The 24930-nt window shown below is 57.9% G+C and overlaps 1 protein-coding gene across 1 annotated transcript; it reads right to left on the minus strand.

Annotated features, from left to right (window-relative positions):
• Window positions 1-23997, minus strand: LAPTM5 (lysosomal protein transmembrane 5). Its single transcript, XM_027059861.2, has 8 exons — window positions 23809-23997; window positions 8941-9034; window positions 8197-8273; window positions 6473-6604; window positions 5661-5783; window positions 4771-4866; window positions 2661-2753; window positions 1-1379 (listed from the first exon to the last, which is right to left on the minus strand). The coding sequence occupies exons 1-8, from the start codon at window positions 23893-23895 to the stop codon at window positions 1290-1292; spliced, it is 792 nt and encodes a 263-aa protein (XP_026915662.1). The 5' UTR covers window positions 23896-23997; the 3' UTR covers window positions 1-1289.
• Window positions 23998-24930: the final 933 nt, after the last annotated feature.

Raw genomic sequence — 24930 nt, forward strand, 5'->3', positions numbered from 1 at the left:
GAAGCGTGATGCTGCTTTATTGAAATTTCTTCCCCGTCACACACAAAGCAATTATCCAAGGGGGTGCTGGCAGGGAACCTCTTGCACAGCCCTCTGCCTCGGTATCCCCCTCTCAGACCCCAGAGAACGTGCCTCCATGGCCCTGTCTCCGCCTTGGGGTCAGCGTCCTCAGGAACCCCGGAAACAGGAAAAAGAGGGGGTGTTGGGACCAAAACCTTCCCTTCTGCCATCACCAACACGAGCGCCCGTGGCAGGGTCTGGGCCCACAAAGAGTCTGCCTGCCTAACCTGTGGATTCAGTCCAGCCAACAGACCCGCCTGGCGTCGGGGCTAAATTTCTGCTTAAGCACAAGCACTGGGCAGGACGGAGTCCCCTGTGCCGGGACTGGTGACGGACGGGCCAGCCTGCAGAATGGACTGGCAGTCGCTGCGTGACTATAGTGACCACGTGCGGCCAGCTGCTGGTGACGACAACTCTCCGGCAAAACCACCGTGTGTCGGGACGGTTCTGTGACGAGACAACCGTTATTTCCTGGAAGTAGCTGCTGGGTGACGTCTGGCAAGTGCCTGAATGTTCATTTGCGCTAACAATCGCTCAGCCACCCAGAGGCGCCCAAGGGACCAGCGTGGGTGACCAGTTGCCGGGGGCGATTGCATGGCATAGTTTGGGGGCTAATTTGATTTTTGTCATTGTTATTGTTGAATGCTGTCCCTAGTTTAAAACTGACTGATGGGCGGCGGACCGTAATTGTTGAAACAAGCCGTCTGAAGAAATCGGACGGCTGTGCTTGGTGGAGGTGGCGGGGGGCGCGGGGGGGGGGGGGACCAAGAGGCGATGACTGGGCGGCATCGTTTGTTGTGTGAACGGACAACGGCCTGAAAGCCAACGCGATGGCTGTTGCCGTCTGGACAAACCACCTCCCTGCACGGGGAGGCGTAGTTTGATTTGGCAGCCACGTGGTGAAGCGGTCAAGTTGCAAGTTGTTTAACCAAACCCCCCGAACTTAGAATGACGAACAGGTGAGACAAGTGCTGAAGCTGGAAACGAGCCGAGGTTCGTCGGACTGAACTTCTGAGGGACTCCGGGAGCCACTCCGCCGACAGCGTTGACCCAGTCGTGAGCATCTCCCAGGCCCCACGGGACAAGCAGGCCAGCGAGGGGGACGCAAGCCGGTTTGTCCTGAAGTCAGCCGGGCGGCTCACCCCGGGGCCGCAGGGGCCACCAAAGCGAAGAAGCGGCTTGCGAGACAGCTCCGCCCCTCCCAGCACCAGGGCTGGGCCTGGCGGGCGTCACACCTCCGAGTAGGGGGGTGGTGCGGGGTCCCCATCCGGGGTCTTGTAGGGCAGAGACACGGCTTCCTCATAGGACGGCAGGACCACCTGGGAGCGACAGAGAGACAAGGGCTGACGATTGGCCGGAAGGAACCAGGATGCCAACCTGGAGTCAAGGGACTCCAACCCCCACCTCTGGCAGAATGGATGACGGTGACCAGCACCTTGCCCACCCAGGACCTTGGGTGCTTACTCTGCTTGACACTGCATGCACGAGACAGGGGACAGACTGGCCTCTGCCTGTTCAGCTTCAAACCCCCTTGTTTTGATAACCATGCACCATTTTCCCTGGGAAAACGTTCTCGGTCCACATGCTTCCAGAAGAGTGGGTCCCACCCCTTAGATCCAAGGACATGCGCCCTGGGTGCGGCCACGCAAAGTAGAATCTCCTCCCCCCTGGCTAGCATCATTGGTTTGGGGATAGGCTTGCGACCCAAGCTCGTCCTTCAGGCGTGCTCCTGGGACTTTCTGCTGGGGTTGCTGAGAGGGTGGGATGTCAACCTAGGGATTTTGGCAGCCATTTTGCCACCACCAGGACAGGGCTACCTGAAAACGTAGCCAACACTGAGGAGAGGACAGTCCAGAGACGGAGAGAATGAGATCTCACCAGATGTCACAACTCAGCCAGCCTGAGCCAGACTTACACTGGACGCTCAAGTCCTGGGAGCCAATAAATTCCCTGTTATCACTTGAGTCAGACCGAGTTGATTTCTGCCATTGGCGACCAACAGACTCTTGGCTAATACAACCCCCATTTTACAGAGGAGGAAAGTGGCACCAGACGTTTAAACCAGCGGCACTTTGCTCGTCTCATCTCCAATCAGCTGCTTCTAAGACCGCCTCAGCCCTCTGCCTAGAAGGCCCCTTCCCCTTTCCCAGCTAACTTGCATCGACTGACAGTCTAAGACTTGGTCAAGTGTCACCTCTTCCAGGAAGTCTTCCCTGATACCCCAGATGAGACCAGGTACCTCTTCTATGCTCCCATTTCCCCCCCCAACGCTACGCCCTGAGTTGCAATCAGATCTCTGAATCTGGATTCACTCTGGGCTATGCACTCCCCCAGCACAGGGTGGCATCTTAAGTCCTCTCTGCACCCCCAGGGTTGGATATAAGGCCACCAAAGAGTAAGAGGCAGAAAATATTGCATGCATGCATGAATGAGTAACATCCTAGACTATCAGGGCCAAAAGAGATCTTCCCATTTCTTCTGGTCCAATCATCTCACAGTGGAGAAACTGAACCCCAGGGAGGGAGAGAGGCTTGCCCCAAATGACACAAGGTATGGCAGGGCTGGGACCTGACCCCCACCCCCACCCCCACCAGGCTCACCTTCTGGAGCATCTTGGAGCTGCTCCTCTCCTCGGCTGAGTTCATGTACTTCATGAACTTGTAGCATCTCCACACGCACTTGAACATGTAGACCTGGAAAAAGGCCCGGGTCAGGCTACGCTTTGCCGGCCCTTCTTCTCGCTGACCCAGCACGCCTGGGACAGATGCTGGGCACTCCCCGGGGAGCCCCAGCTCAGCCCAGAAGGTAGCAACTGGCCACTGCTGCCCACGCCCTTGTTCCGGTTGAGGGGTGCCTCACCGGCCAGCCCCAAGTGTTCCACACACTGTCCTTTTCACTGCCCCCACAGACCTAGCGCAGAAGGGGGCTTCTGGGGGCTTCTGGGTCCCCCTCCAGCCTCCCTGGCAATGGTCCTACAAATCATTCTTCTCCACCCCCCGAGCTGGGAAACTCCCCACCTCCTGAGACAACCCCGTCCTTCTTGAGACAGAGCCCGTGGTGGGAAACCTTTTCTCCCAAAGTGCTTAGGATATGTCATTCGTTAAAGCAGATTACAAAACAGCATCCTGCGTTTATAAAGGCAGAAAAAACTATATCTACAGATGTATACATCTGGCAGATGACGTCAGCAACTGTTTACTCTTAGCAGTTGATGTAAGAAGGGGGGGCGGATTTTCCAAGGTGGGGAGTGAAGCCCCCAAGGGCCTGTTCAAGAAACAATAGCCAATAGGTCTCTCTCTGCCCCTAAACCACCCCCCAAGGAAGGAGAGTGGGTCCCGTCTCAGGAAGCTCTCTTGTTTTACGGAACCCCACGATGAGGACTTAGAGGTCGCAGGAATAAACAAAATGAATTATAAAAGAACGAAGTAGGAGGGGCCTGGGGAAACCAAGCAGGTGGAAGGTGGCCAGTGAGGCAGCATGCGGGACGCAGAGAGAGCTCCCACCCAAGGGGGTAAAGAAGAGGAGGGGAGATGGGGGGGGGACAGGGCTGTGTGGTGGCCTTGATGTATGACGTCAACCCCCGCGCTGGTTCCCCCAAACCTTCTGGAAAGTTCTCGCTGCACCTCACTAAAGCCCTTGTGCTGGGTTCGCCCTTAGAGGGAAGGTTCGAAGGAGTGAAGTCCCATTTCCAGGCTGGCATTAGGTGACCCCAAAGATTGCTCGGGGCCTCCAACTGAAGGAGACAGTGATGTCCGGTGACAGCCACCCACACGGAAAGACGGGAAGGAGATGCACCCGGATATCTGGACGTGGTCCCCGGGCGGTGGTGGGTGGTGAGTTGACTGCCTCCTTTCTGCTCATCTTGTCACAGTCAGAAAAGAACCCTCTTTAAAGCCCCTTCTTCTGCCGAGTCGACATCAGCCTCCCCGCGGCTTTGGGACACGGGTTCCAGCGCTGGCCTCTGGAATCCCCATGAGGGTCCTTCGGGTATTTGAAGACAGGGATTATGTCTCCCTTGACTCATCTCTCTTCTCAGCTGAATTGCCCTGGTCTCCCTGACTCCCTCAGATGGCAGAGTTTTCTTACCTCCTGGTCATGCTGCTATTGACACACTCCAGTCTGTCCTGTCTCTCTAGGAAGTCTCTAGAGTTCTTATCTCTCTAAGAACTCTAAGGTCTAAGGGACCCGACACGGGACTCTATCCTCTGGACCAGACCACCTCCGAGAAGAATACAACCACTCCCCTCCCTCCCTCTCATCACCCAACCTCTAGTAACATGACCTCAGGACCCACCTACATTTTGGTGCTTGAATCACAGAAAACTGTGACAGGGCAAAGCAATATTAATTACGTCCCTTTCACAGATGAGACCCCAGGCCCAGAGAGAAGTGGCTCGAACACCAGCTACACAGCTAGCAAGGGGAGAGCTGGGACTCACATCCAAGACTTTCTGAATCTGATTCCAGACCGAACAACTCCTCCTTCCCTGGATCAGGGTTCTCTCCAGGTTACACGGTAAGTCCTTGACACCTGAACATGGCGGGGGCGGGGGGTTCTTCACAGATCCCCTCCCTCTCAATGGGATGTCCCCGGGGATCCTAAGTGGGGTCCAAGGAGCTGGTGTGGGAGGGCTGGAGTAAGGAGCCAAGAGCAGGGAGGGCAGCAGCGGCTCCCCACGCTTCCCAGAGCTGGGGGGCGGGGCCTCTCACCTTCAGGATGAGGACAGTGATGAAGGCGATGGAGAAAATGATCATCATCTTGATGAACTGGCTGTGAGCCATACCCTCCTGGCTGGGGAGATAGTTCTGCAAGAGATTTGGGGGCCACGTCAGCGCCTCTGCCCGCAAGGGACTCTTCCAGCGTCCACACGTGGAGGAATGACACAGGCGTGGCACAGCCATCATCCTGCCCGACCCCTGCCAGGGGCGCGACCTACCATCAGCCCCAGGCGACAGGCAAGCTCAGCAAGCCCTCCCAGTTGGCTCTTTCCTGGCTGGAGCACTGGGCCCCCAGCTGCGGTGGGGCCACGCCGATGTCCTTCTCCAGAGGACGGGCTCCCGGACGAGGGCTCTGGGAGGTACGTCCCAGCCACACCAGTAAGCCGTGTCGGGAGTGGGCCTTCCAGAGCTAGTCAAGCCCTTGGCGTCCGCGGCCCCCTCCCCACCTCAGGTGTAACCTCAGGAGAGACCCTGAGTGTGAACGACCCAGCTGGGTCTGCTCCCTCGGACCCAGCGTGAGACAGCAACGGTTAGCCATTCCGCGTCACTAGGTTTGGGGATAATTTGTCAGACCGCTAGAGACAACGAGTATTATTTCTGCGGTGCAATTCACACATCAGGGCTCCCTCTGGGATCGAGCAGGGCCGCCCCCAAAGTCGCACGTCCTCCCGGCTTCTCCCTTTGCCTCCCCTGCTTCTCTGACTCCTTTTCAAGCGACGTCCTGAGAGCTCTCCTTCGAGAAATCACCCCCACCAAGAGTCCTCCTCCCAGGCTCCGCTTAGGAAGGGGGCCCAGCCTGAGCACGGAGGCACAGAGAGGGGAAGCAGCTTGCTCCAGGCCGCAGAGCCGGTGATGGGCGCCGCCCCCTAGCCCAGACTCACCATGTGGTTCATGGCCTTGAAGTTGAGATAGGTGGGTACTTCCATGTAGGAGCTGCAGAGTGTCAGGACGCTCAGGCAGAAATCCAGCAACTGCAGGGTCATCAGGGGGACCTTGGGGGCGCCCTTGGGAAGGCAAAGGCGGGAGGAAGGAAACAAACCGGCAGTGAGGCCCTAACCCAGAGGTCCCGGGGCTGTGGGGCACACGGTGCTCCCTCAGCCCGAGAGACACTCCGCCAAGGATGCTGACGACTGTCCAGCCCACAGCACCCAGAAAGAAACGGACGCCCGTTTCTCAGACATTCCCGCCAAGGGCTGGTGGCAGGCCCCGGGGTCCAGCCCGGGTCCAGCAACTCAGTCTCTTCCAGGACAACAGTTAGGGAAAGTCTGAAGGTGACTTTTGGGGCTCCGAGTCAGGGAGCGGCACCCTCCGTCACAGGCATTGGCCCTCATTGTTGTCTTTAGCCTCCTTCCTTCCGCTAGGTCACAAAGGAGGGACAGAGCAGGGGCTGGGGACTGAAATGGCCATGTGCCCTTCCCTGTGGTATAGCATCACGTGTGGCTGGCATTTGATTGCCCGCAAGGCGCTGAGCGCCCCGGATACACCTCCCTCCCTGAATGCCCATAACACTGTTGATGATGTGCCATCACGGGCGCATTTTCCAGAGGAGGAGGCTTGGGGCGATCCGACGGAGCTCGGGCTCATCACCCAGGGAGGGGCCCCGGGGACTCCCACCCTCGCCAGCCTGAGCCCCTACCACCTCCCCCAGGCAAGGGGGGTGGTTGTGGGACGTGGGTCAGGGCTGGGTACTCACAACCCTGCTGCTCCGGGAGGCAAACTTGAGGTAGGAGGGCAGCTCGATGTAGGAGCCCAGCAGAGTGAGCAAGCAGAGGAGGAAGTCCATGATTTGCAGGGACAGGAAGGGCAGCAGGTACTTCTCCCGGTTCTGGAAGACAGGCCCGGCACGGTCAGGGTGTCCTGTGCGGCCCGACGCCCCCAGGGACCCCCCTCCCTCACCGGCAGCTCCCTCCCCCGGGTAGTATGGCCCGCTCCCAAATCATCCCCTCCTGGCTCAGCTGAGGTCGTTCCTCGTGGACCCACACCCTGGAGTGAGAGTCTGGGGATGGGGAGAAGGTAAGACCCAGGCCCTGAATGCAAGGCGTCTCGATGTCCCAGGAGACACAGGGCACAGTCCCCATCTACAGAGATAAGTGCCCCAGGGCCTTCAGGGGCAGGGTCTGACTCAATGTGCTCTCAAGAACCCAACAAGGAAGGGCTTTGTGCCCATTTCACAGATGAGAAGGGATCAGAGAGGACTTCCTAGAGGTGGGGACACTGAGGCTAGATCTGGAAAGAACCACAAGGGGGACGGGAGGCGACGGGAGGCAGAAGGGCCGAACAAAGGTCCGGTGGTGGGGAAAAGTCTGCACGCGCTTAAATGGTGGGACCCTTCCCTAGGTGACCACTCCCAGGAGGTCCAGTCACGGTCAGAGGCCCTGGGAGGCTGAGGCCAAAGTCCTTCTCCTTCAAACTGAGGGGGCCAGTATGAGTGCATTCGAACCCGCTGTTGGGGACAAAATGACAGAAGGGGTGATTTTGTGGCTTCTCGGGTGGTTGTCTAAGATCACTCAGGAGGCCACCAAAACAACCCAGACTCCATCTCAGAACCTTCTGGACGTCCCGATCCACTTTTCTAGCTGGACCACTTGCGCCCCGCGACCCGCCCTGCCCAGGGTAAAATCACTCCCTGGGGTACTGGGCTTCCGAAAGAGCGGCATTGGCTCAGGGAGTGAATGGTGGCAGTTCAGGCAAAGTGGAGGCGTTCCAAAGCAGCCCCAAACCATCCACTGCCCCACCGCTGCTGGCCTGTGAGTCCCGGGCCGCCGGTTCCCCGGGACACCCTTGCTGGGTTCTGCTCTGGTGCCTGTGTAGTGAGGCCCTGGCTTCCTGCCCCCTGGGGGCCGAGGGACAGACTGATTCCTCTTCACAGGAGGCTGAGCCCCAGTCTCTCTCTCTCTCTCCCTCTCTCTCTCTCTCTCCTGCTAGCTGGGTGAAACAGAGCCAGAGGCATCTATACCCCACCCCACCCCGCCTCTGTTCTGGTTCCTCTCACTGATGACAAAACCCACTGCTTTCTCCTCTGTCCCCAGGCCTCAAAATGACCCTTCTCTTTCCCCTGTCAAAACTCCCTGCTTGCATTGGCAGCTTACAAGCATGTGGGTCACCAGCTAGTACAACCAAAGCATCCGTGTGCAAGCCCCACCCATGGACTGTGCATTTTAACGGGGAACCAAGGCCTCCAGCCTGACGAGTCTGGTACAGAAACGAGACTTTCCAAACGGTCAGGAAGGATGGCGATCTCTAGGGTGCAGGGGCGGGGAGGGGGGGAGTCTCCCAAAATACCCACCTCCCACCCTGTGGGCAGCCAGTGCTGCCCGCTCAGTGGGTGTGAACAAGAAGGGGGGCAGGAGGGCATCTGGGGTTCCTTGCCAGGCCCCAGGTCCGGACCCCCGTCCCCTCCCCGCACCAAGCCCTCACCTTGACCACTCCGATCAGCAGACTCAAGCTGATGACAAAGAGCATGGTGATGAGCAGGAAGCTGGAGATCAGGTTAGCTGAAAGGCAAGGGAAAGCAGTGAGCAGCCCAGAGGTGCCCCCAGGAACCCCATGCAGGTTCCAGGGACCACATTTTGGGAGCCACTGGTGTGGTGGCTATGACAGCGAAGGAGCAAGCCCAGGCCCTGGCCTCCTGCAGTTCTCAGTCTTGGGGACTACTAAGGCAGCAAACAGAACATTTCGGGTAACACAGGACGCAGGGTGGGAGGGTGGCCCGAGTCTGCCACCCCCAGGCCCAGGGCGAGGTCGGGGAAGCCTTCTGAGGAGGTGGCCTGTGAGTGGAGTGACCAGGAGTCCAAGGAGCTGAGACGGGGCTGAGCTCGGTGTGGCCAGCACCACCGGAGCGGGGAGCAAAGGGACGCTGCAAGGTATAGCCGGAGAGGTTCGCCAGGGCTGGATCCCACCATGGGGAGGTTCTAGTTTATTCCAGGGTGGTGGGCAGCCATTGACAGAGGGAGGCAGGAGAGTCCTGCCATCACCTTCCTGAGCTGGTTAGGTTCGCGAAGCACCAGCCTCTCTGCTCTCCCACCTAGAGACTTGGGTGGGGACAGATCTCCCTTTGCCGGTGAAAGATCTGAGGCTCAGAAGGGAAGGGGCAGGGCCTCAAACCCCAGCCCGTCTACCTGCCGCCAGGGCCCCTCCCCCTCCCGGGTCCCCTGGACCTACCGAGCCTGAGGTAGCCGTTCTGCCAGACCTTACAGGAGGCCTTGCCGTGGGCCACCTCCACGGAGTGCTCGATGAACAGCAAAACACTCATGATCTGCGGGCAGACAGAGCGACCATCAGTGAGGCCCGCACACTCCCATCCCTGCTCCCGCGCACCCTGGTGGCAGGCAGTCAGGGGCCTGGGAGGAGGCTCCCGGAGGAGACGGAAGGCCAGGTCCGTGGAGCATCCCGGATGAAAGTGTGGCCTAAACAGATAAGACGACTCAAGCCCATAGTCCTCCTCCTTCCTTTTCCCAGCTGTGTGATCTTGGGCTAGTTACACAGCCTCTCTGTGCCTCAATTTCCCATCTGTAAAATAAGGATAGGACTAGTAGCTACCTAAGGTTATCATGAGGAATAAGTCAGAGCATCCCGGGAGAGCACTTAGAACCATGCCTGGTTCTTGATAAAACAATAACTGTAACTATTGAAGGTCAAGGTTGGTGGCAGGGGGTGGGGGAGGGAGGCTCTGAGGGCTCCCACCAGTGACTGGCCCCTCTTCTGCACCTTCTTTTATAACAGGCTCTGGGCATTATGAGATCTTAGCATCATAAAGCTTCAAGCTCTTGGAATTCTCAACACAGGCCTGGGAGCACCTGATCCATGAATCCCTGGGGAGCCCTGTCAATACCAATCCCCAGGTGCCCTCAATTTCTCCATCTGCAAACTGGGGAAAATAATGCCTGCCTCATACAGTTGTAGTGGAGCCGGATGGAATAATTCACTTGAAGCACCTATGCTTGCTGTTATTATTGCTATTATTCCCACTGGACTGAAGGTTCCAGGCAGGGAAGGCTTGTGTCTCTCTTGCTCACTGCTCTAGCTATTGTATTGGATGGATGGATGGATGGATGGATGGATGATGGATGGATAGATGGATGATGGATGGATGGGTGGATGGATGATGGATAGACGGATGGATAGATGGATGGATGGATACATGGATAGATGGATGGATAGATGGCTGATGGATAGATGGATGGATGGATGGATGGATGATGGATGGATGGATGAATGATGGATGGATGGATAGATGGCTGATGGATAGATGGATGGATGGATGGATGATGGATAGATGGATGGATGGCTGATGGATAGATGGCTGGATGGATGGATGATGGATAGATGGATGGATGGATGGCTGATGGATAGATGGATGGATGATGGATAAATGGATGGATGATGGATGGATAGATGGATGGATGGATGGATGAATGATGGATGGATGGATAGATGGATGGATGATGGATGGATAGATGGATGGATAGATGGATGGATGATGGATAGATGGATGGATGATGGATGGATAGATGGATGGTTATATGGATGGATAGATGGATAGATGGATGGATGGATGGATGGATGGATGGATAGATGGATGGATGAAGGATGGATGATGGATGGATGGATGGATGGATAGATGGATGGATGATGGATGGATGATGGATAGATGGATGGATGATGGATGGATAGATGGATGGATGATGGATAGATGGATGGATGATGGATGGATAGATGGATGGATGATGGATGGATAGATGGATGGATGGATGGATGGATGGATGGATGATGGATGGATGGGTGGATGGATAGATGGATGGATGGTGGATGGATGGGTGGATGGATAGATGGATGATGGATAGATGGATGGACACACAGATGGACAGACAGACAAATGAACAAACCCCATCCAAATCTTATGGGCCTGAGTGTTGTGGCCCTGGTAACAGTTGAAGTCCAGCCACAAAACTGTAGTTTGAAAGGACCTTGAATGTCACCTTGCCCATGCCCTCCGCCATCCAATGTGGGAGTCCTGTGCCATGCGGCCTCTATTTAAATACTTCCACCCAAGGGAACTCAGTCTTCTGTACGTCCGTGTTCTTGCAGCAAGCCTTCTGCTCTTCCCCACCTCTACACACAAGTCTCCAGGCACCGTCGGCCCACATTGAGAATCACAAGACCATCTCCTTCCTTGTAGTGGTTGCCCTACCTCTAGTAATATGGCGTGAGTTTACACAGGCTTTCTGGGTGGCCCTGCACTAAGTAACTCATGCTCAGCTGACAGGCAACCAAACACGCACCACCTGTTTCCCCCCTGCCGATTATGTGGGTTTGGGTTTTTTTGTTTTTGTTTTTGTTTTGTTTTGCTTTGCTTTAGCTCAGACACAGGTCTCAACTTCCTGCCATGTTACATTCTGTTCAGGGGGGGCACAAAGGGACAGCCCAGAAGAGTGATGAATTGCTGAGCTCCAGGTCAGACGGAGGTGGATTTCAATCCAGCTCAATACGTGGCCTTGGGCAAGTCATTTCACCTCTCTGAGCCTCCTCGTCTGGAAACTGGCAACCACTGGATTCAGTGCGGAATAGTATTGTATTTGCAAAGCACTGAGCCTGGAACCTGCAGTGGGGGCTCAGCAAACACAATCTGCTTTTGGCTGAGGTGAGCTTACATGAGGTGCTGCAGCGGTACCAAGACCAGGGTGCCAGGGGGTGGACAGCAAGCTTGTTCTAGCTGCCCTTCTACCTGGTGCGAGCTGAGCCAAAAAAAAAAGGCTCTGTTTCACCAGAAAGGTTGAGAGCAGCCCCGAGCGGAAGGCAGATGCTGTGAGAGCTGTGGCTGGCACCCACAGGAAACGGCCCCAAGAGAAAAGAGCTGCTTCCTCAGCCCCTAAAAGCTGGGGCTCCAGCCCCTCGCACCCTCCACCCCTCAAGTTCACCTTTAAGGAGGGAAGGAGGAAGCGTTCCATCCGGGACGGAACAGAGCACCCTGCGAGGTGGTGAGCTCCCCGTCCCTGGGGGTGTGCAAGCAGAGCACAGATAAGACACAGCTGGGCTTAGAAGGGCACATGGGTATCTACCAGGCGTGGCAAGAGAAGACTCTGGAAGTCCCAAACGAAGCTCAGAACCAGACAATCCCAACCTCCCGTTGCTCGAAAGAGCCTCTGCCCACTCATTTTATAAGCTCCCCTCTGCTTGTTTTGGAAGCTCAGAGAGGTTAGGTGGCTTGCCCAAGGACATACAGCAAGTTGGGAACAGAGTGGAGACTGGAGTCCAAGTCTCCCAGTGCTCTCCTGATTCCTTCGCGCACACCCCACTCCCCAAAACACCTCAGCACCCCTGCTAGCCAGTACCCCAGGGGGTGCAGATATTTTGACCATGCACCTGTGTCAGTAAAACCCTTTGAACACACTCCTCTGTATTTCTTCATTTCAATTTTTTTTTAAACGTTTATTTATTTTTGAGACAGAGAGAGAGAGAGACAGAGCATGAACGGGGAGGGGCAGAGAGAGGGGGAGACACAGAATTGGAAGCAGGCTCCAGGCTCCGAGCCATCAGCCCAGAGCCTGACGCAGGGCTCGAACTCACGGACCGCGAGATCGTGACCTGAGCTGAAGTCGGACGCTTAACCGACTGAGCCACCCAGGCGCCCCTATTTCTTCATTTCAAAACCGAATGCACGTGCCACTGTTCTGGTTACCACGAACATCGTAAAACACACACACACACACACACACACACACACACACACACATCCAGAAGTTAATAAAGGATATAGTGGAAAAGTTTGGAAATTCTAATACTGTCCTCCTGAGGTCCCAGCGGTCACCTCGGGTATCACCGCACTTTGGAGGCCAGTGCTAACCCACAGCCGTCCCCAACCCCTCAATTCTGGTCCTAAACATCTCTCACGGCCCCGCCATCTTGCCTCCCATCCTGCCATTAGCATCACAGTCACCCCCTCCCTCCCCACCTCCACCCTATCCAGTGACCCCGAAAAGAAGGGGGAGAAGGGCAGGGACCTTTGTGTACCCTGACCGCATGCCATCCATGCCAGCCACACCTTCCCGACGATCCTCCCAAACCCAACAAAGGGACTATTCTGAATACTCCCACCCCCACTTCACAGATGAGGAAAGCGAGGCTCAGAGAGGTCCAGTGACTTGTCTGTGGCCTCCAGCTGGTAATCTGTGGGGCCAGGATTCAAACCCAGGCCGACGGGCCAGAGATTGGATTCCTTCTTCCACTGTCCTTCCAGCACCTCCCAACCTCCCGCCTCTGCCTGAAGCCTGGCCCGCTTCGCCACTCCCATGCCTGCGCCGGGGGGGGGGGGGGGGGGGGGGGGGGGCAGAGTCAGAGGGGCCCCAACCCCCTCTCTCCCCACAGTTCCTGCGAGGTCAGCAGGTGCCGGAAGTGGTCTTCCTTGCGTAAGAATCACCTTCTTACAGGCTCAGGCTTCCCTCCATTCCACCTTCTCAGCAGCCCTATAAGGCGAGGGAGGGAGGTAATTCTGTCCCTCAAGTGAGAGCCCTGAGGCCCAGAGAAGGCAGGAACCAGCTCAGAGCCCGGCAAACTCAGAATCTGACTCAGACGCTCTGCCGGCCCCTAGCCTTCAGCAGAAGACAACAGCCCCAGTCCAGGAGAAAGACAGGAGCCTCCGCTCCCTAGGAGATGGGAGGGAGAGGAACTGACACTTATTGAGTACCTACTGTGTGCCCAGACCTGCACACACAGGCCTCCATCGCAGTCTCCCAAAACCCTGCGACAGAAGCCACATTTTCCCCATTTTACAGATGAGAAAATGGAGGCTCCGAGAAGAGAACTCACATGGCCGCCGGGGATCTGAACCCTGTTACCTGGGCTCCCAGGGTCCAGGGCTCCACCCAGGGCCGAGTGGGCCCAGCCCCTGGTCTTACCAACCTTCTGCCCACCCTTCCCCCGGCAGCTCTGGACACCTCCGACTCCAGAGCCGGCGGGTGGGGCACCAGAGGCTTCCCCTACTGCCTCACTGCTGTGTAACCCTGCCCAGTTCCGGACTCCTCCCTGCCTTCAGTTTACCCCCTCTGGTCATTGAGGAGGGTCACCCCCATTTGCACCACTGGGACGATCGAACTCCTTGCAAACTATGGCATGTGACACCGAGGCCACCCAGGGTGGCCCCCTGAAGCTGTGCTCTGTTCATCCGCAGGCCCTCACTGCTCCACCCAAGCCCCTACCCAGGAGCCTTGGCGGTTCCCGGAAAGTAACTGGTGTTCCTACAGTGTATGCTGGGAGAGGCCCGGAGACCTCAGGAGCCCTGGCCGTCACCTCCCCCCTCGCCCCCGCCACACCCCTGCTGCTACCCACCTGGACAGAGAGTTGCCTTCTTCCGGAGCTTTGAGGGTCTGTCTGGGCCCTGGCCCACGACCCCCAGGGACAGGACAGGGCTCCTCTCCTCCCACAAGCCCACTCGCTCACCTGCTCCCCCAGGGCGGCGCCTTTCTCACTGCCTTTTCTCTTCGGCGGTGAGATCACGCAGGGAAGAGCTAGGGTGCCTAGGTCAGGTGGTCCTGGGTCCAACCCGAGCTCTGTGCCCGCGAGCAAGCCACTGACCTCTCTGAGCCTGCCTCCTGGGGATATCAACCAGACCTGCCCCACAGGGTTGAGGTCAAGTCAAATGACATCCCAGCACGGGGCCAGGCGTCCCAGCAAGTGCTCCATAAACCAACACGGTTGGGCCGTGTTCGTTAACCTGTGTAGGCGCTCATTCACTCCCTCTGTTTGTTCATCCAGGAAATGCTCTCTGAGCACACAATGGCCCCAGGCCCTGTCTAGGTAAGCCACTCACCCTGGCCTGGCCCGCCGGTGTCACAGTCCCCAGGGGAAACCATGGGTGACCAGTGTGTTCAGAGTCACGACAAAGGGCCTGCAGAGGGCTGAGGGTCCTTGATGAGGGAGTGATCGCCACTGTCTGGAAGCCTCACGGAGGGTTTCACAAATGGGAAAAGTTGGAGTAGGGTTTTGAGGGTTAGGTAGGAGTTTCCCAAAAGAGAAGAGAACAAAGCATTCCAGGAAGAGGGAGCATCACAATGCAGAGGCCCAGAGGCTGGCAGTGCAGATCCAGGGAAATTTGTGGGCGGGAATGCCTCTCCCTGAAGGAGGAGATGTTACCAGTGGGCAAGTGAGACCCAGAGAGACACAATGACCAGCCCAAGTCCACACAGCAAGCCTGTCGCAGAGCCGGGATGAGCCTCATTCCAGACACCGAGCCTGGGCTCAGGCTGCAAGACCACATTAGTCCTGACCATGCTCAGCGCCCCCCCTGCCCTGCCGCCACCCCTGCTCTCCATTCCCCCCTCTCACCCCTTCCCTCTGCTCCTCCCTGGGCTCGGTCCCCGTGCCCAGCCCTACCCTGTCCCTTCTTTCTCAATAAACACAACCTCCCTAAGCTGAGCAGGCCAGGAAGCTGGGAGATTTTCTGTTTTCCTAGTGATTCTGAGAAGCAACCGACAGCTAGAGCTGAAATAGAGGCAGCAGGGCTCGTAGGGTGAGCGGCAAAACCGGGGGGTGGGCGCAAGAGGAACGGGGTCGCTACGGAATATGGCCGTGGCCATAGTGGCGGTGACCCTGGCGATCTTGCTGGGGGGTGAGGACCGGCTGTCACGTGGCTGGGTTTGGCGTGGCGGAGACAGTTACGATGACGTGTGTGACCACGGCTGTGGCAAGGGTGGGGGGTGACAGAGGCAACTCCAGCGGACCTGCTGGGAAGTAGTCACAGACATCGTTGCTGATGTTGATGACGTGGTGACATCTCGATTCGGTTGTGCTGATGGCAGTCACAGGGAGGGTGGTGGTGACATGTGACATTCCCCGACTCTGGGGCTCAGACACCACTACCCTGACCAGGAAGGTGGGCCTGACCTCCCAAGGCTCAGGACACACCCCCTCAGAAGCAGGCAGGCAGGGTCCCAGCCTCTGGGATTCCGGGGGGGTGGGGGGGCGTCACTTACAGACACCCGCCCCTCGGTGAGCACCTACTACGTGCCAGCTGGAGCGGGACACTTTCCTCGCCTTTCACTTAATCGACGCTTCACAAATCCGCGAGGTCAGACTGTCCCCCCGCCCCACCTACCTCCGAGGAGAGCAGGGGCCTGGGTGTGGCTTGGCTGAGTTTGCACAAGGAGTCAGGCCCCGGCTGGTCCTCGACCCTCCCTCAACACGTAGCGCAGCTTGCAAAATGGGAAATGAGTCCCAAGTGCACACCCCTTCCCGCCCCTTCTCCCTTTTCAGGGCTGCTCCAGCCAGACCCTGTGGCCTCCGGCTCTGGTGGCCTAGGGACCCAAGGGCTCCTGCAGGCTTGGACCATCATTATCACTTTCATCATCGTCGTGCCATCACTGAAACTCACCTGCCCACTCTGTTTCCCCTGCCCGCCCCCCCCACTCCCCGCGTATCTGGGAGGAGGAAGGGAGAAGACAGCCAGATGTATCAGCGTCAAGAGGAAGCTCTCCTCCCCCACCCCCTCCTCTGCCACCCCATACTTCCTGCCGAGGCTTATCGGGGCCACTGGGCGGGGGCCGTTCCCCCATAGCACTACCGTCCCAGTCACCTCCCCAGCCTGCCCGGAGATCATCTGCCGGGGCCCCCGGAGCCAGGGCTCGGCTGCCCTCCTCTGCCCCAGAGCCAGCTTCTCCGCCCCGAGGCTGCCACTCTGCTGTCCTCCTTGCCACCCCTGCCCCCTCCACTGTTCGCTGACCAACAGAAGTGCCTGTGTGTGGACACCAAACCACCAGTCCCCATGGCCACGGCCACCTTATTTGTAATAGCCCCAAACTAGAAACGACGCTCCCGCAGGAGGACAGGCAAATACCTGGCGATGTATCCGTTCAGTGAAATATTACACGGCGGGGCTGCTGGCCACACACAGCAACACAGAGGAAGATCACAAACCCAGTGTTGAGGCAAAGAAACCAGACACAAAAAGGCACCTGCTGTGAAATCTTATCCCTAGTTAGTTCTAGAACATATGTGGGAAGAAGCCAGTGGGGCAAGGATGGTGACGAGGAGATGTCACCAGGGGCCTCTAGGTGCTGGCCTTGTCCTATTTTGTAATGTGGGTGGAGGTAACACGGGTGTGTTTACCTCGCACAAGTTCAAGATGTGCACTTGTGATAGTTATGTAAGTTATGCACCAATAAAAGGTTGGCAAAAGTCAAATCAAAGAGCGATTAGCTGGTACCTACTGTGTGTCATGCCCTGGGGATTACAAAGATAAATCAGGCTTCCGGGCCCCCAGCCCAGAAGACAGGAGCCACGGGGCCCAGGAGCTGGGGGTGAGGAGCCGCCCTGCGATGGGGATGACTATTGGGGGCTCGGGGTCCAGGACTGGGGGCTCCAGGAAGGCTTCTGAGAAGCAGTACGTCTTAAAGACATTTTCTCCCGAAGGGCAGTGGGAAGGGTGTTCCAGGCAGAGGGAAGGACAAGACCAAAAGTGGGTGAGCCCCATTCAGGAAACCGTAAGAAGTTCTCTTGGGGATTGTAACTTGGGGGTCATCCGTGCCAGGCCCCCAGTAGGCCCCCAGGAAACGGTAGCTGCCGTGCGGCTGGGCTGGTGGCGGCGGGGGGGGGGGGGGGGGGTGTCGGAGACATGAGGGAACAGGTGATTTTCCAGGGGCCGTGACTTTGGGACTGGCAGAAGCCGGAGAAAGACCACTCCAGGCAGAAAGGACAGCTTGTCCAAAGGCGGGGAGCTCACAGAACATGATTCGGACGGTGCGTGCCTCGGTTTATCACACTGTAGCATAAGGATCGCCAAGATGGGAGGGCTCCATGGGGGGCATCTTGCTCCGGCCCGGGCTGTCTGGGAGGGCCAGCGTTCTATCCTCAGGGACCCCCTGCCCTCCGCATGTAACAGCCCAGCAAGACCTTCCCTTTGCCCTCTGCCCTCTGCCCTCGGTCCTCGGCCCTTCCAGACCTGCCCCTTATCCTCACTTCAGCCTTGTGAGGCAAGTTCTGTTTTTCCCTTTTTCTCCCCATTTTGCAGGGAAAATCGAGACTGTGTCTTTACATGTGGGCTCTGAGTTTCTACGAACGAGCCCCCCCTCCCCAGATCTTACAGTTGACCCCTCCCCTGTCACTACCAAGAAGCGTGCCCCCCCCCCCCACCACAGTCTGGGCCGTGAGCAGGACCCCCGGGGCTCTCGTCCTTCATCTGCCACAGGCTGCAAAGTCGACTGGCCCCTCCAAGCCTGTTTCCTCTCCTGCCCAACGGGGGCTCCAGAGTTAGCTGCCATTTGTGGGGCGCTCATCAGGGGCTAAACATGTCTCCACCTGGTTTCCTGTGAGTCCCAGAATGACCCCACATTTCTGGGCCACCGGCCCCCATTTGACAGGGGAGGAAGCTAAGGCTGGGGGAGGGGAGGGATGGTCTGGGCCGTAGCAGGGCCGAGGACTGGCAGGGCAGGGAGCCAGAACCTTCGCCTATGCAGCCTCTCGCTCAGCCTTCGGCCTCATTGGGCGTTCTGTGGGCCCCTTCCTCACAGGAGACCAGCACAGGCCTTGCAGTGAGCACGGAGCGAGGCTCTGGTCCCAGGACCTCAAAATAGAAGCCTCACCTCCTGGGTAACTGAGAAGACGTCACCCCACCCAGACCCGGCCTTCCAGTCATGGGGCCCAGTCCGAGTGGGGTGGACGCCCTCCTCCCAGCTGGTGCCTCCCTTAGCTGCGGCCCTCTGACAGCAGTGGGTCCTTCCAATCCAGGTGATTCCTGAAGACTGGGACCACCACCCACACCCCATGCCCAGAAGCCCCTTCCTGCCCTTCCCTGGGGCCTGAGAACCAAGAAGTGGGGAAGAGGACGAAGCCCAGCCTGGGGTCTGGCCTGTCTTCGCCCCCCTCACGGGGTAAAAAAGTTCCATCGCCCAGCCCTCCAGGTCTGGTGACACAGGAAACGCTTAACTTTGCCCCCCAGGGGGCGCCCTGCGTGCAGCACCCCCATGGGTCCAGTGGGTCTGACGGCCCCCTCGAGCAGCTGTGTGGGCCTCCAGCATTTTATAAGTTAGGAAGGTGGGGTGCACATCCCCGAGATGAGGAACATAGCTCAGTTCCAACGGGGCCCCTGGGCCACCCCCGTCCCACCCCCACCGGCCTCTTCACACCTCCAGGAAGGGCACAGAGCTGCAGGGACAGACCAAGGCCTTTCTGCCCCACATGGGGGCACCAGGCGTGAAGGAAGAGGTTCTAACAGACTTTCATCAGGGACTTTCCCCACCTAGCAGTTGGGGCCTATTTTTAGGCCCCAGACAGACGAGCTTTCAAAGATGCGGTCTGCTCCCCCAGCCCACTCTGGGCACCAGCCGGCAGCCCCTCCCTCAAATGGGGCCGCATCAGCTCAATGCCCCAAAGCAGTCGCCCTTGAGGCCGGGGCTACTGACCCCATTTAGGAGATGAGGAAACTGAGGCCCCGGACAGCAAAGCGCCTGCCTGCGCCAGGTCACCTCGTAAGTTAGGAGACGGCTCTGTGATTTTCAATCCCAGAACGGAGCGGAAAGGAGAGCCCCTGGGGGGTCTGAGAAAGACAAATCAGGAGGGCTTCCTGGAGGGGGAAGCTTCCCGTGAGCTGGACCATAAAGAAGAAATGGGTAAGAGGAGAAGACTGGGTGAGGAGACTGGCTCCCTCCCTGTGACCTGGAACAAACCAGGAACCTTCCTGGACCTCTGCTTTTCTCATCTATAAAAGGAGAGGACTGGACCAAGCAGAGATCCCTCCTTTTGGCTATGAAGCCTGCAAGAAAAGAGGAACTCGGCCCAGCCTCCCCCCACCACACCTCACAGCCATCCCTCCCTAAACCCCAGCTTCACGAGCTTCCCCGTGTTCCAGACATCACATGGTCTCTCCCACCCCCAAGGCTTTGCTCAAGCTGCTCTCTCGACCTGGCCTGCACTCTTCTCCCCAGCACCCCCAAGCTCGGGCCTGCTCATCCCTAGCACGCCAGCCTCCTCCAAGAAGCCGCTCCTGAATCTCCCTTCCCCCGTCTGTTCCGGGACTGGGATAAGGCCCCTCATCTGTGCCCCCAGAACAGTCAGCCCCGTCATCCAGCAAAGCCATTGTCACAGTTGTCCTTGGGCCTGGAGCCCCTAGAGGTCCAGACCCTGGTCTGGAGCTCGGCACATAAAAAGAAGGCATGTTGGAGAACATATCTTCATTAAGGACAGACTCCTTCAAATGGTATAGGTGGCTTTACTTTGTTTGTTTTGCCAATTTAAAAAGCAATATACTTGAGCAACCAAATAAATACAGTAGCATTGGATGATAACCCAAAGTACAAAATAAATATCCGTGAGTTTCCACTGCTATAAATAAGTAAACCGTTTCGTGTAATTAACACATGAGGAAAACAGACGAATCTCCCATGAGAAATTCCAAACGCCCTCAAGAAATAACTTCCCATTCTTTAAGTGACTTTCTTCCCCAAAGGAGAGTATGGAAGGCGGGGCAGGGGGGAGGAGTGGGGGCAGTGGGGAGAAACCTGACGATCACGACTGCCGCCAGGTGACCAAGGTCACCGTCAACAGTGCTAAGACACGTCAGGAGTCCATACCTTTGATATCATGTGCTGACGATGGCCCCTTACCCCTATGGTCTTCCTCCCAAAAACACCTGACCCAAGCCTCACCAAGAGAAAACCCTCAGACAAGTCCCATTGGATGCATATTTGACAAAACGTACGCCCAGCAAGCCTCAAAACTGTCAAGGTCACCAAAAACAGGGAACATCTGAGAAACCGTCCCAGCCAAGAGGAACCTAAGGGACATAAGGACTAAATGTGACACGGTATCCTGGATGGGATCCTGAGACAGGGGAAAAAAAAAAAAAAAAGATGTTAGGGAAAAGCTGAGAAAATCTGAATAGAGTGTGGACGTTAGTGCGTCAAAGGCGACCCATCAACTGTGACAGATGAGCCATCACATAAGGTGCTAACACTAGGGGAAAACAGGTGCAGGGCGTACGGAACTCTGTACTATGTCTGTGACATTTCTGTGAATCCAAAACTGTTCTAAAATTAAGTTTACTTTAAAAAGTCATACGTGTGCATTGTACCGAACACGGAGAATACGGGAGTGTAGAAACAATTAGAGCTTTCACAACCCTGGCAGCCCAGAGACAGCCAGCCCCGGCCTCCCTCCCTCCCCGGCCTGGTGCTACAAGGTTTTGAAACCACAGCGGGTGTAAGCTTTTTTGTCCGGGCAATGCGTTCCTAATGGGATTCCAGGTGCCTTGGAGGGGAGAAGTCAGGGAGGGAGAGATTTCTGAGCAAAAGGGCCTTCCGGGGATCCTTTCCTCTTACCATTGATTTAAGACAGGCTTTGGGTTGCAGACAAGCCAGGGCTAAAGACCTAATTTAAGCCTCCCCAGAGAGGCCGAGTCTATGAATAGCTCTTAATGTTGTCACCCATGACTGGCTCCAGATGATGACAATCTGGGCAATCAACACATCTGGGCAATAGCTTCCCTTTTTCCATCCAGATGTTAGAGGCCAGGACAGTACACCTGTCCCCCCAACTGCTCAGTCACAAGAAAGCCCCCAGCCCCCCTGCCCTTTCTGGGAAGGAGCAGAGGACGATCCCCCCATTGGAACCAACCAAGGACCCCAGACAGCACTGCCCGGTACAGCTTCCTGGCTTCGCCTCTGTTCTCATGCCTTATGTTCTAGAACATCCCATGGCTCCCCATGGTCCACATTACAGACACTGGGAGTGACTTAGCACCCGGGAGACATTTGGCAACGCCTGGAGGGATTTTGGGTTGTCACAACTGGGCAGGTGGGGGGAGGCTACCGGCACCTTGCGGATAGAGGCCAAGGATGCCGCGAAACGTCCCGCAACGTACGACAAAGAATTCTCCAGCCCCAGATATCAACAGCACCCTACCCCGAACTCCCAGAGTCCTCAGCTCGTCACTCGGAGCCCCTACCACCACCTGCACCCCAAGCCAAAGCCTCCAGCCTGGGCTGTGTAAGTGTCCCCTACACAAGCCACCACCCCTCAGCCTGTGCACTTTGCACACCTGTGCCTCACCACCCCCCATACGCTACGCCTCCCCTAATGGCACCGCCTCCAAGGAGGCTTCCCTGGTCACTGGCCCACACTTTCTCCAGCTCTGCGGGCAGCCACTGATGTCGCTTCACCACGTCCTGGTGAGGACCTCACGCAGCGTGGTCAAGAAGAACTCTCGAGAGTCGCGAAGCCTGGGGCCTTCAGGACAGAGGCCAGGCCCAAGCAGCCTGCATGTGGACGCGGTCCCGCCCGCACAGGGATTTCTTTTTCACCTCGAGCCAGTCGCCAACATGGGAACGCCACAACATGGGGCCTAAAAGGCCGTGTTTCCTGCTTCTCTGAATGTCAGAAGAGCGGCTGCTGGGGCCCGCATTCCTGTGTGGCAACAATCAGAGGAAGGAGGGACCGGCCACCGGGGTAGACCCAGAACAGGGCCCCGAGGTCACCGCGGGTCCGTCCGCCCCACTGCGCTCGCTTACGCGACCTGCCCGGCCCGTCAAGAGGCTGGAGTCTGAAACCTCTGCGCCAGTCCACATCCCCACCCCTCATTTTCTAAAGGGGACACGGAGGCCCAAGAGAGAAACTGGTCCGAGGTCACACAACCAGTCAGGGGCAGAGCTGGGGTACGGACCCAGGGGCCTTGTCCCCCACAGGGACGCCGCGGGGGCCAGTCACCGTCCTTCGGAGAACGCTGCCCAGTCCGAGCTTGGAGAGGCCCTAAGGATCTCACGTGGGGACAACCGAGGCGCCATTTGCTTCTGCCAGGATCACTCTCACGCCGGCGGGAGCTAGGCAAGGCAACCTCTGAGAAGCGCCCCAAACCAGCATCACTCCAAGTGCCCGGCAGCACACTGTGTCGGAGGCACTGCTCACAAACACTGCTGTGCGCCAGGCACCCCGGTCCTCACAGCCAGAGAGGTATTACTGTTTTCAATGAGGAAACCGGGGCCCAGAGAGGTTAAGTAAGCGGTCCCCAGCGGCACAGCTCGGAAGCGGGGAGGCGAGAATTTGCACCCAGGAGTGGACCCCGAAGCTAGCTGTGCACTGATCCGCTGAGGAGCCCCGCCCCTCTGAAGGCCGGGCTCTCGCCACAGCCCTGCCTGTCCTGCCCGAGACAGGAAGCAGATGCAGCCAGACTTCAGCAGTTTCCAGCAGCCCACCACAACAGAATGCCGGATTTAGGCTAACTTTGAGGAAGCCCTTCTAGGCTCATGAGAGAACTGTTAACCACAGGCCCTGAGTCACCGTAAGGAGGAAGGCGCCTGGGTCTGGGGGAGCCGGGTGTGGCTCAGAGTCGTGCGGTGGGGTGGACGGGGTCCGGGCAGGAGTGAACAGAGACCCCAAGTTTCACCCACCGAGACAGAGCGGGGAGCCGCTGGCCCCAAGGGGCTGTGGCTTGCCCACAGTCGCTCCGAGCGAAAAGACAAAGGCTCCACGCCGGGGGGCGGTTTTGCACACCAGCTTCCAAAGGGGAACTGTGGGTTGTAAACCAAGAGGATTCAGCCCCCTCCCTCCCCGCCCGGAGCACAAAGGAGAGGGTCCCCCCTTCATCCCCCCAGCGGCCCAGGGCCCCCCACAGGAAGAGGCAGGCTGTGCCTGGGGCCTGACCCCATCCCCTGGCAACAGCCCCAGCCCACATTTCTCCCGAGATTCCTGGCTCCCGACGCACTTTGCCGGCTGCTGCTCCCTTCGAACCTCGCGGCTGTTCTTTGGTCCCATTTTACAGAGGCAGAAACTGAGCCCCAGAGGCAACGTGAGTTCCATTCGCTCGGCGTGAAGACCCTCCTCCCACCACTGCTCCACTCTGCCAGCTGCTGCAGGGCCCCCCCCCCTTCCCGGGTTGAAAAAGGGGAAACTGAGGCCCAGAGCAGGGAAGCGATCTGGCCGGGCTCCCGCGGAGAGGTGGTAGGCAGTGGTCCTCCCACCCGAGGGGGTCAGTAGATTGGGGCCCTCTCTCTTACACACACACACACACACACACACACACAGCCTCCCCGCGCCCACCCGCACACTCACCACATGGTAGATGGCCAGGGCGGTGGTGGCGATGCGGACATTGAAGCAGCAGCAGGTCTGGCGGACGGCAGCCGTGCGGGGGGCCATGGTGCTGCCGTCCCCTGCTCCTGGGCACTGAGGGAGAGAGCCCAGCGCCTGGAGCAGGGCAGAAAAGAGGAAGCTGCCAGCTACCCTCTTCACTTCCTTCCTGCCCCTCAGACAGGCAGGGGCCGGGTCGTCACCACTGGGGCGGGGCGGCTGGGAAGGGCTACAGGCTGCCTCCAGCACCACAACTGGCCCTTTGCCAGCCCCGGGGGGCTGGGGGGGGGGGGAACCTCCCTGGGGAGGGCAGGTCCTTGCAACTCCATACGTACCGTTCGGTAGAGCTGGGGTCGGAGCAGACTCACGCCCCGCTTACTGGACGCTCCCCATCGCTCGTGGAAGGCAGCGTTACCATTTTGTAGATGGAGGAACACAGGGCCAGAGAGGTCAAGGCAACCACCCCAAATCGCATAGCAGTCAGTGCTGGTGGCGCGATTCAAACCCAGGTCGGCCTGGCTGCAAACGTAGCTACCGCATAGCGTGCTCCTGGATTACTTGCTCTCATGCTCACCTCCGTCCTTTGAGGGAGGTCGCATTACCAGCCCTAGTTTACAGATGAAGAAACGGGGGCCCAGAGAGGGGGAGCAACTTGTCCAAGGTCACACGGCCAGCCCACGGAGGACCTGGGATGAAGGGGAGCCGACTGCTCCGAGAGGTGGCCCCTTGGAGCTGGTGTTCTCTTCACTCTACATCCAGCCTCATCAGAACGTGTCCTTCCTGAGCTCTGTCTGAACCAGGACAGGAGAATGATTACTGAGCAAAGCCCTCAGTCACACGTCTGGCCCTGGGTTGGGCTCTCCCCACAGCTGGCTCCTTTATGCCTCGTGGCAGTCTGGGAAGCCCTCAGTCAAGCCTCTCTCCGTGGGCCACAGGGACCCCGAGGCTCACATGCCGTCAGGGCTTTTTCTCCCCCTCACTCTTGGGAAGAGTTGGAATTAATAAAGCGTGACTATTAGCAAGCTTCGCCGGCAAGCTAGCATCTCTACTCCCTTCTCAGGCGACAAGTGATCCCTATTGCAGTAAAGGAAGGGCATACGAGGC

Source organism: Acinonyx jubatus, chromosome C1 (genome assembly GCF_027475565.1).
Source record: "Acinonyx jubatus isolate Ajub_Pintada_27869175 chromosome C1, VMU_Ajub_asm_v1.0, whole genome shotgun sequence".
Lineage (NCBI taxonomy): Eukaryota > Metazoa > Chordata > Mammalia > Carnivora > Felidae > Acinonyx > Acinonyx jubatus.

Coding starts and splice junctions, on each gene's coding strand:
- LAPTM5 (XM_027059861.2), bottom strand. CDS start 23,895: ATGGCCCCCCGCACGGCTGCCGTCCGCCAGACCTGCTGCTGCTTCAAT. Junction 5,784..6,472: donor CCTCCCGGAGCAGCAGGGTT/GTGAGTACCCAG, acceptor TGCCTTCCCAAG/GGCGCCCCCAAGGTCCCCCT. Junction 1,380..2,660: donor GCTCCAAGATGCTCCAGAAG/GTGAGCCTGGTG, acceptor TGTCGCTCCCAG/GTGGTCCTGCCGTCCTATGA.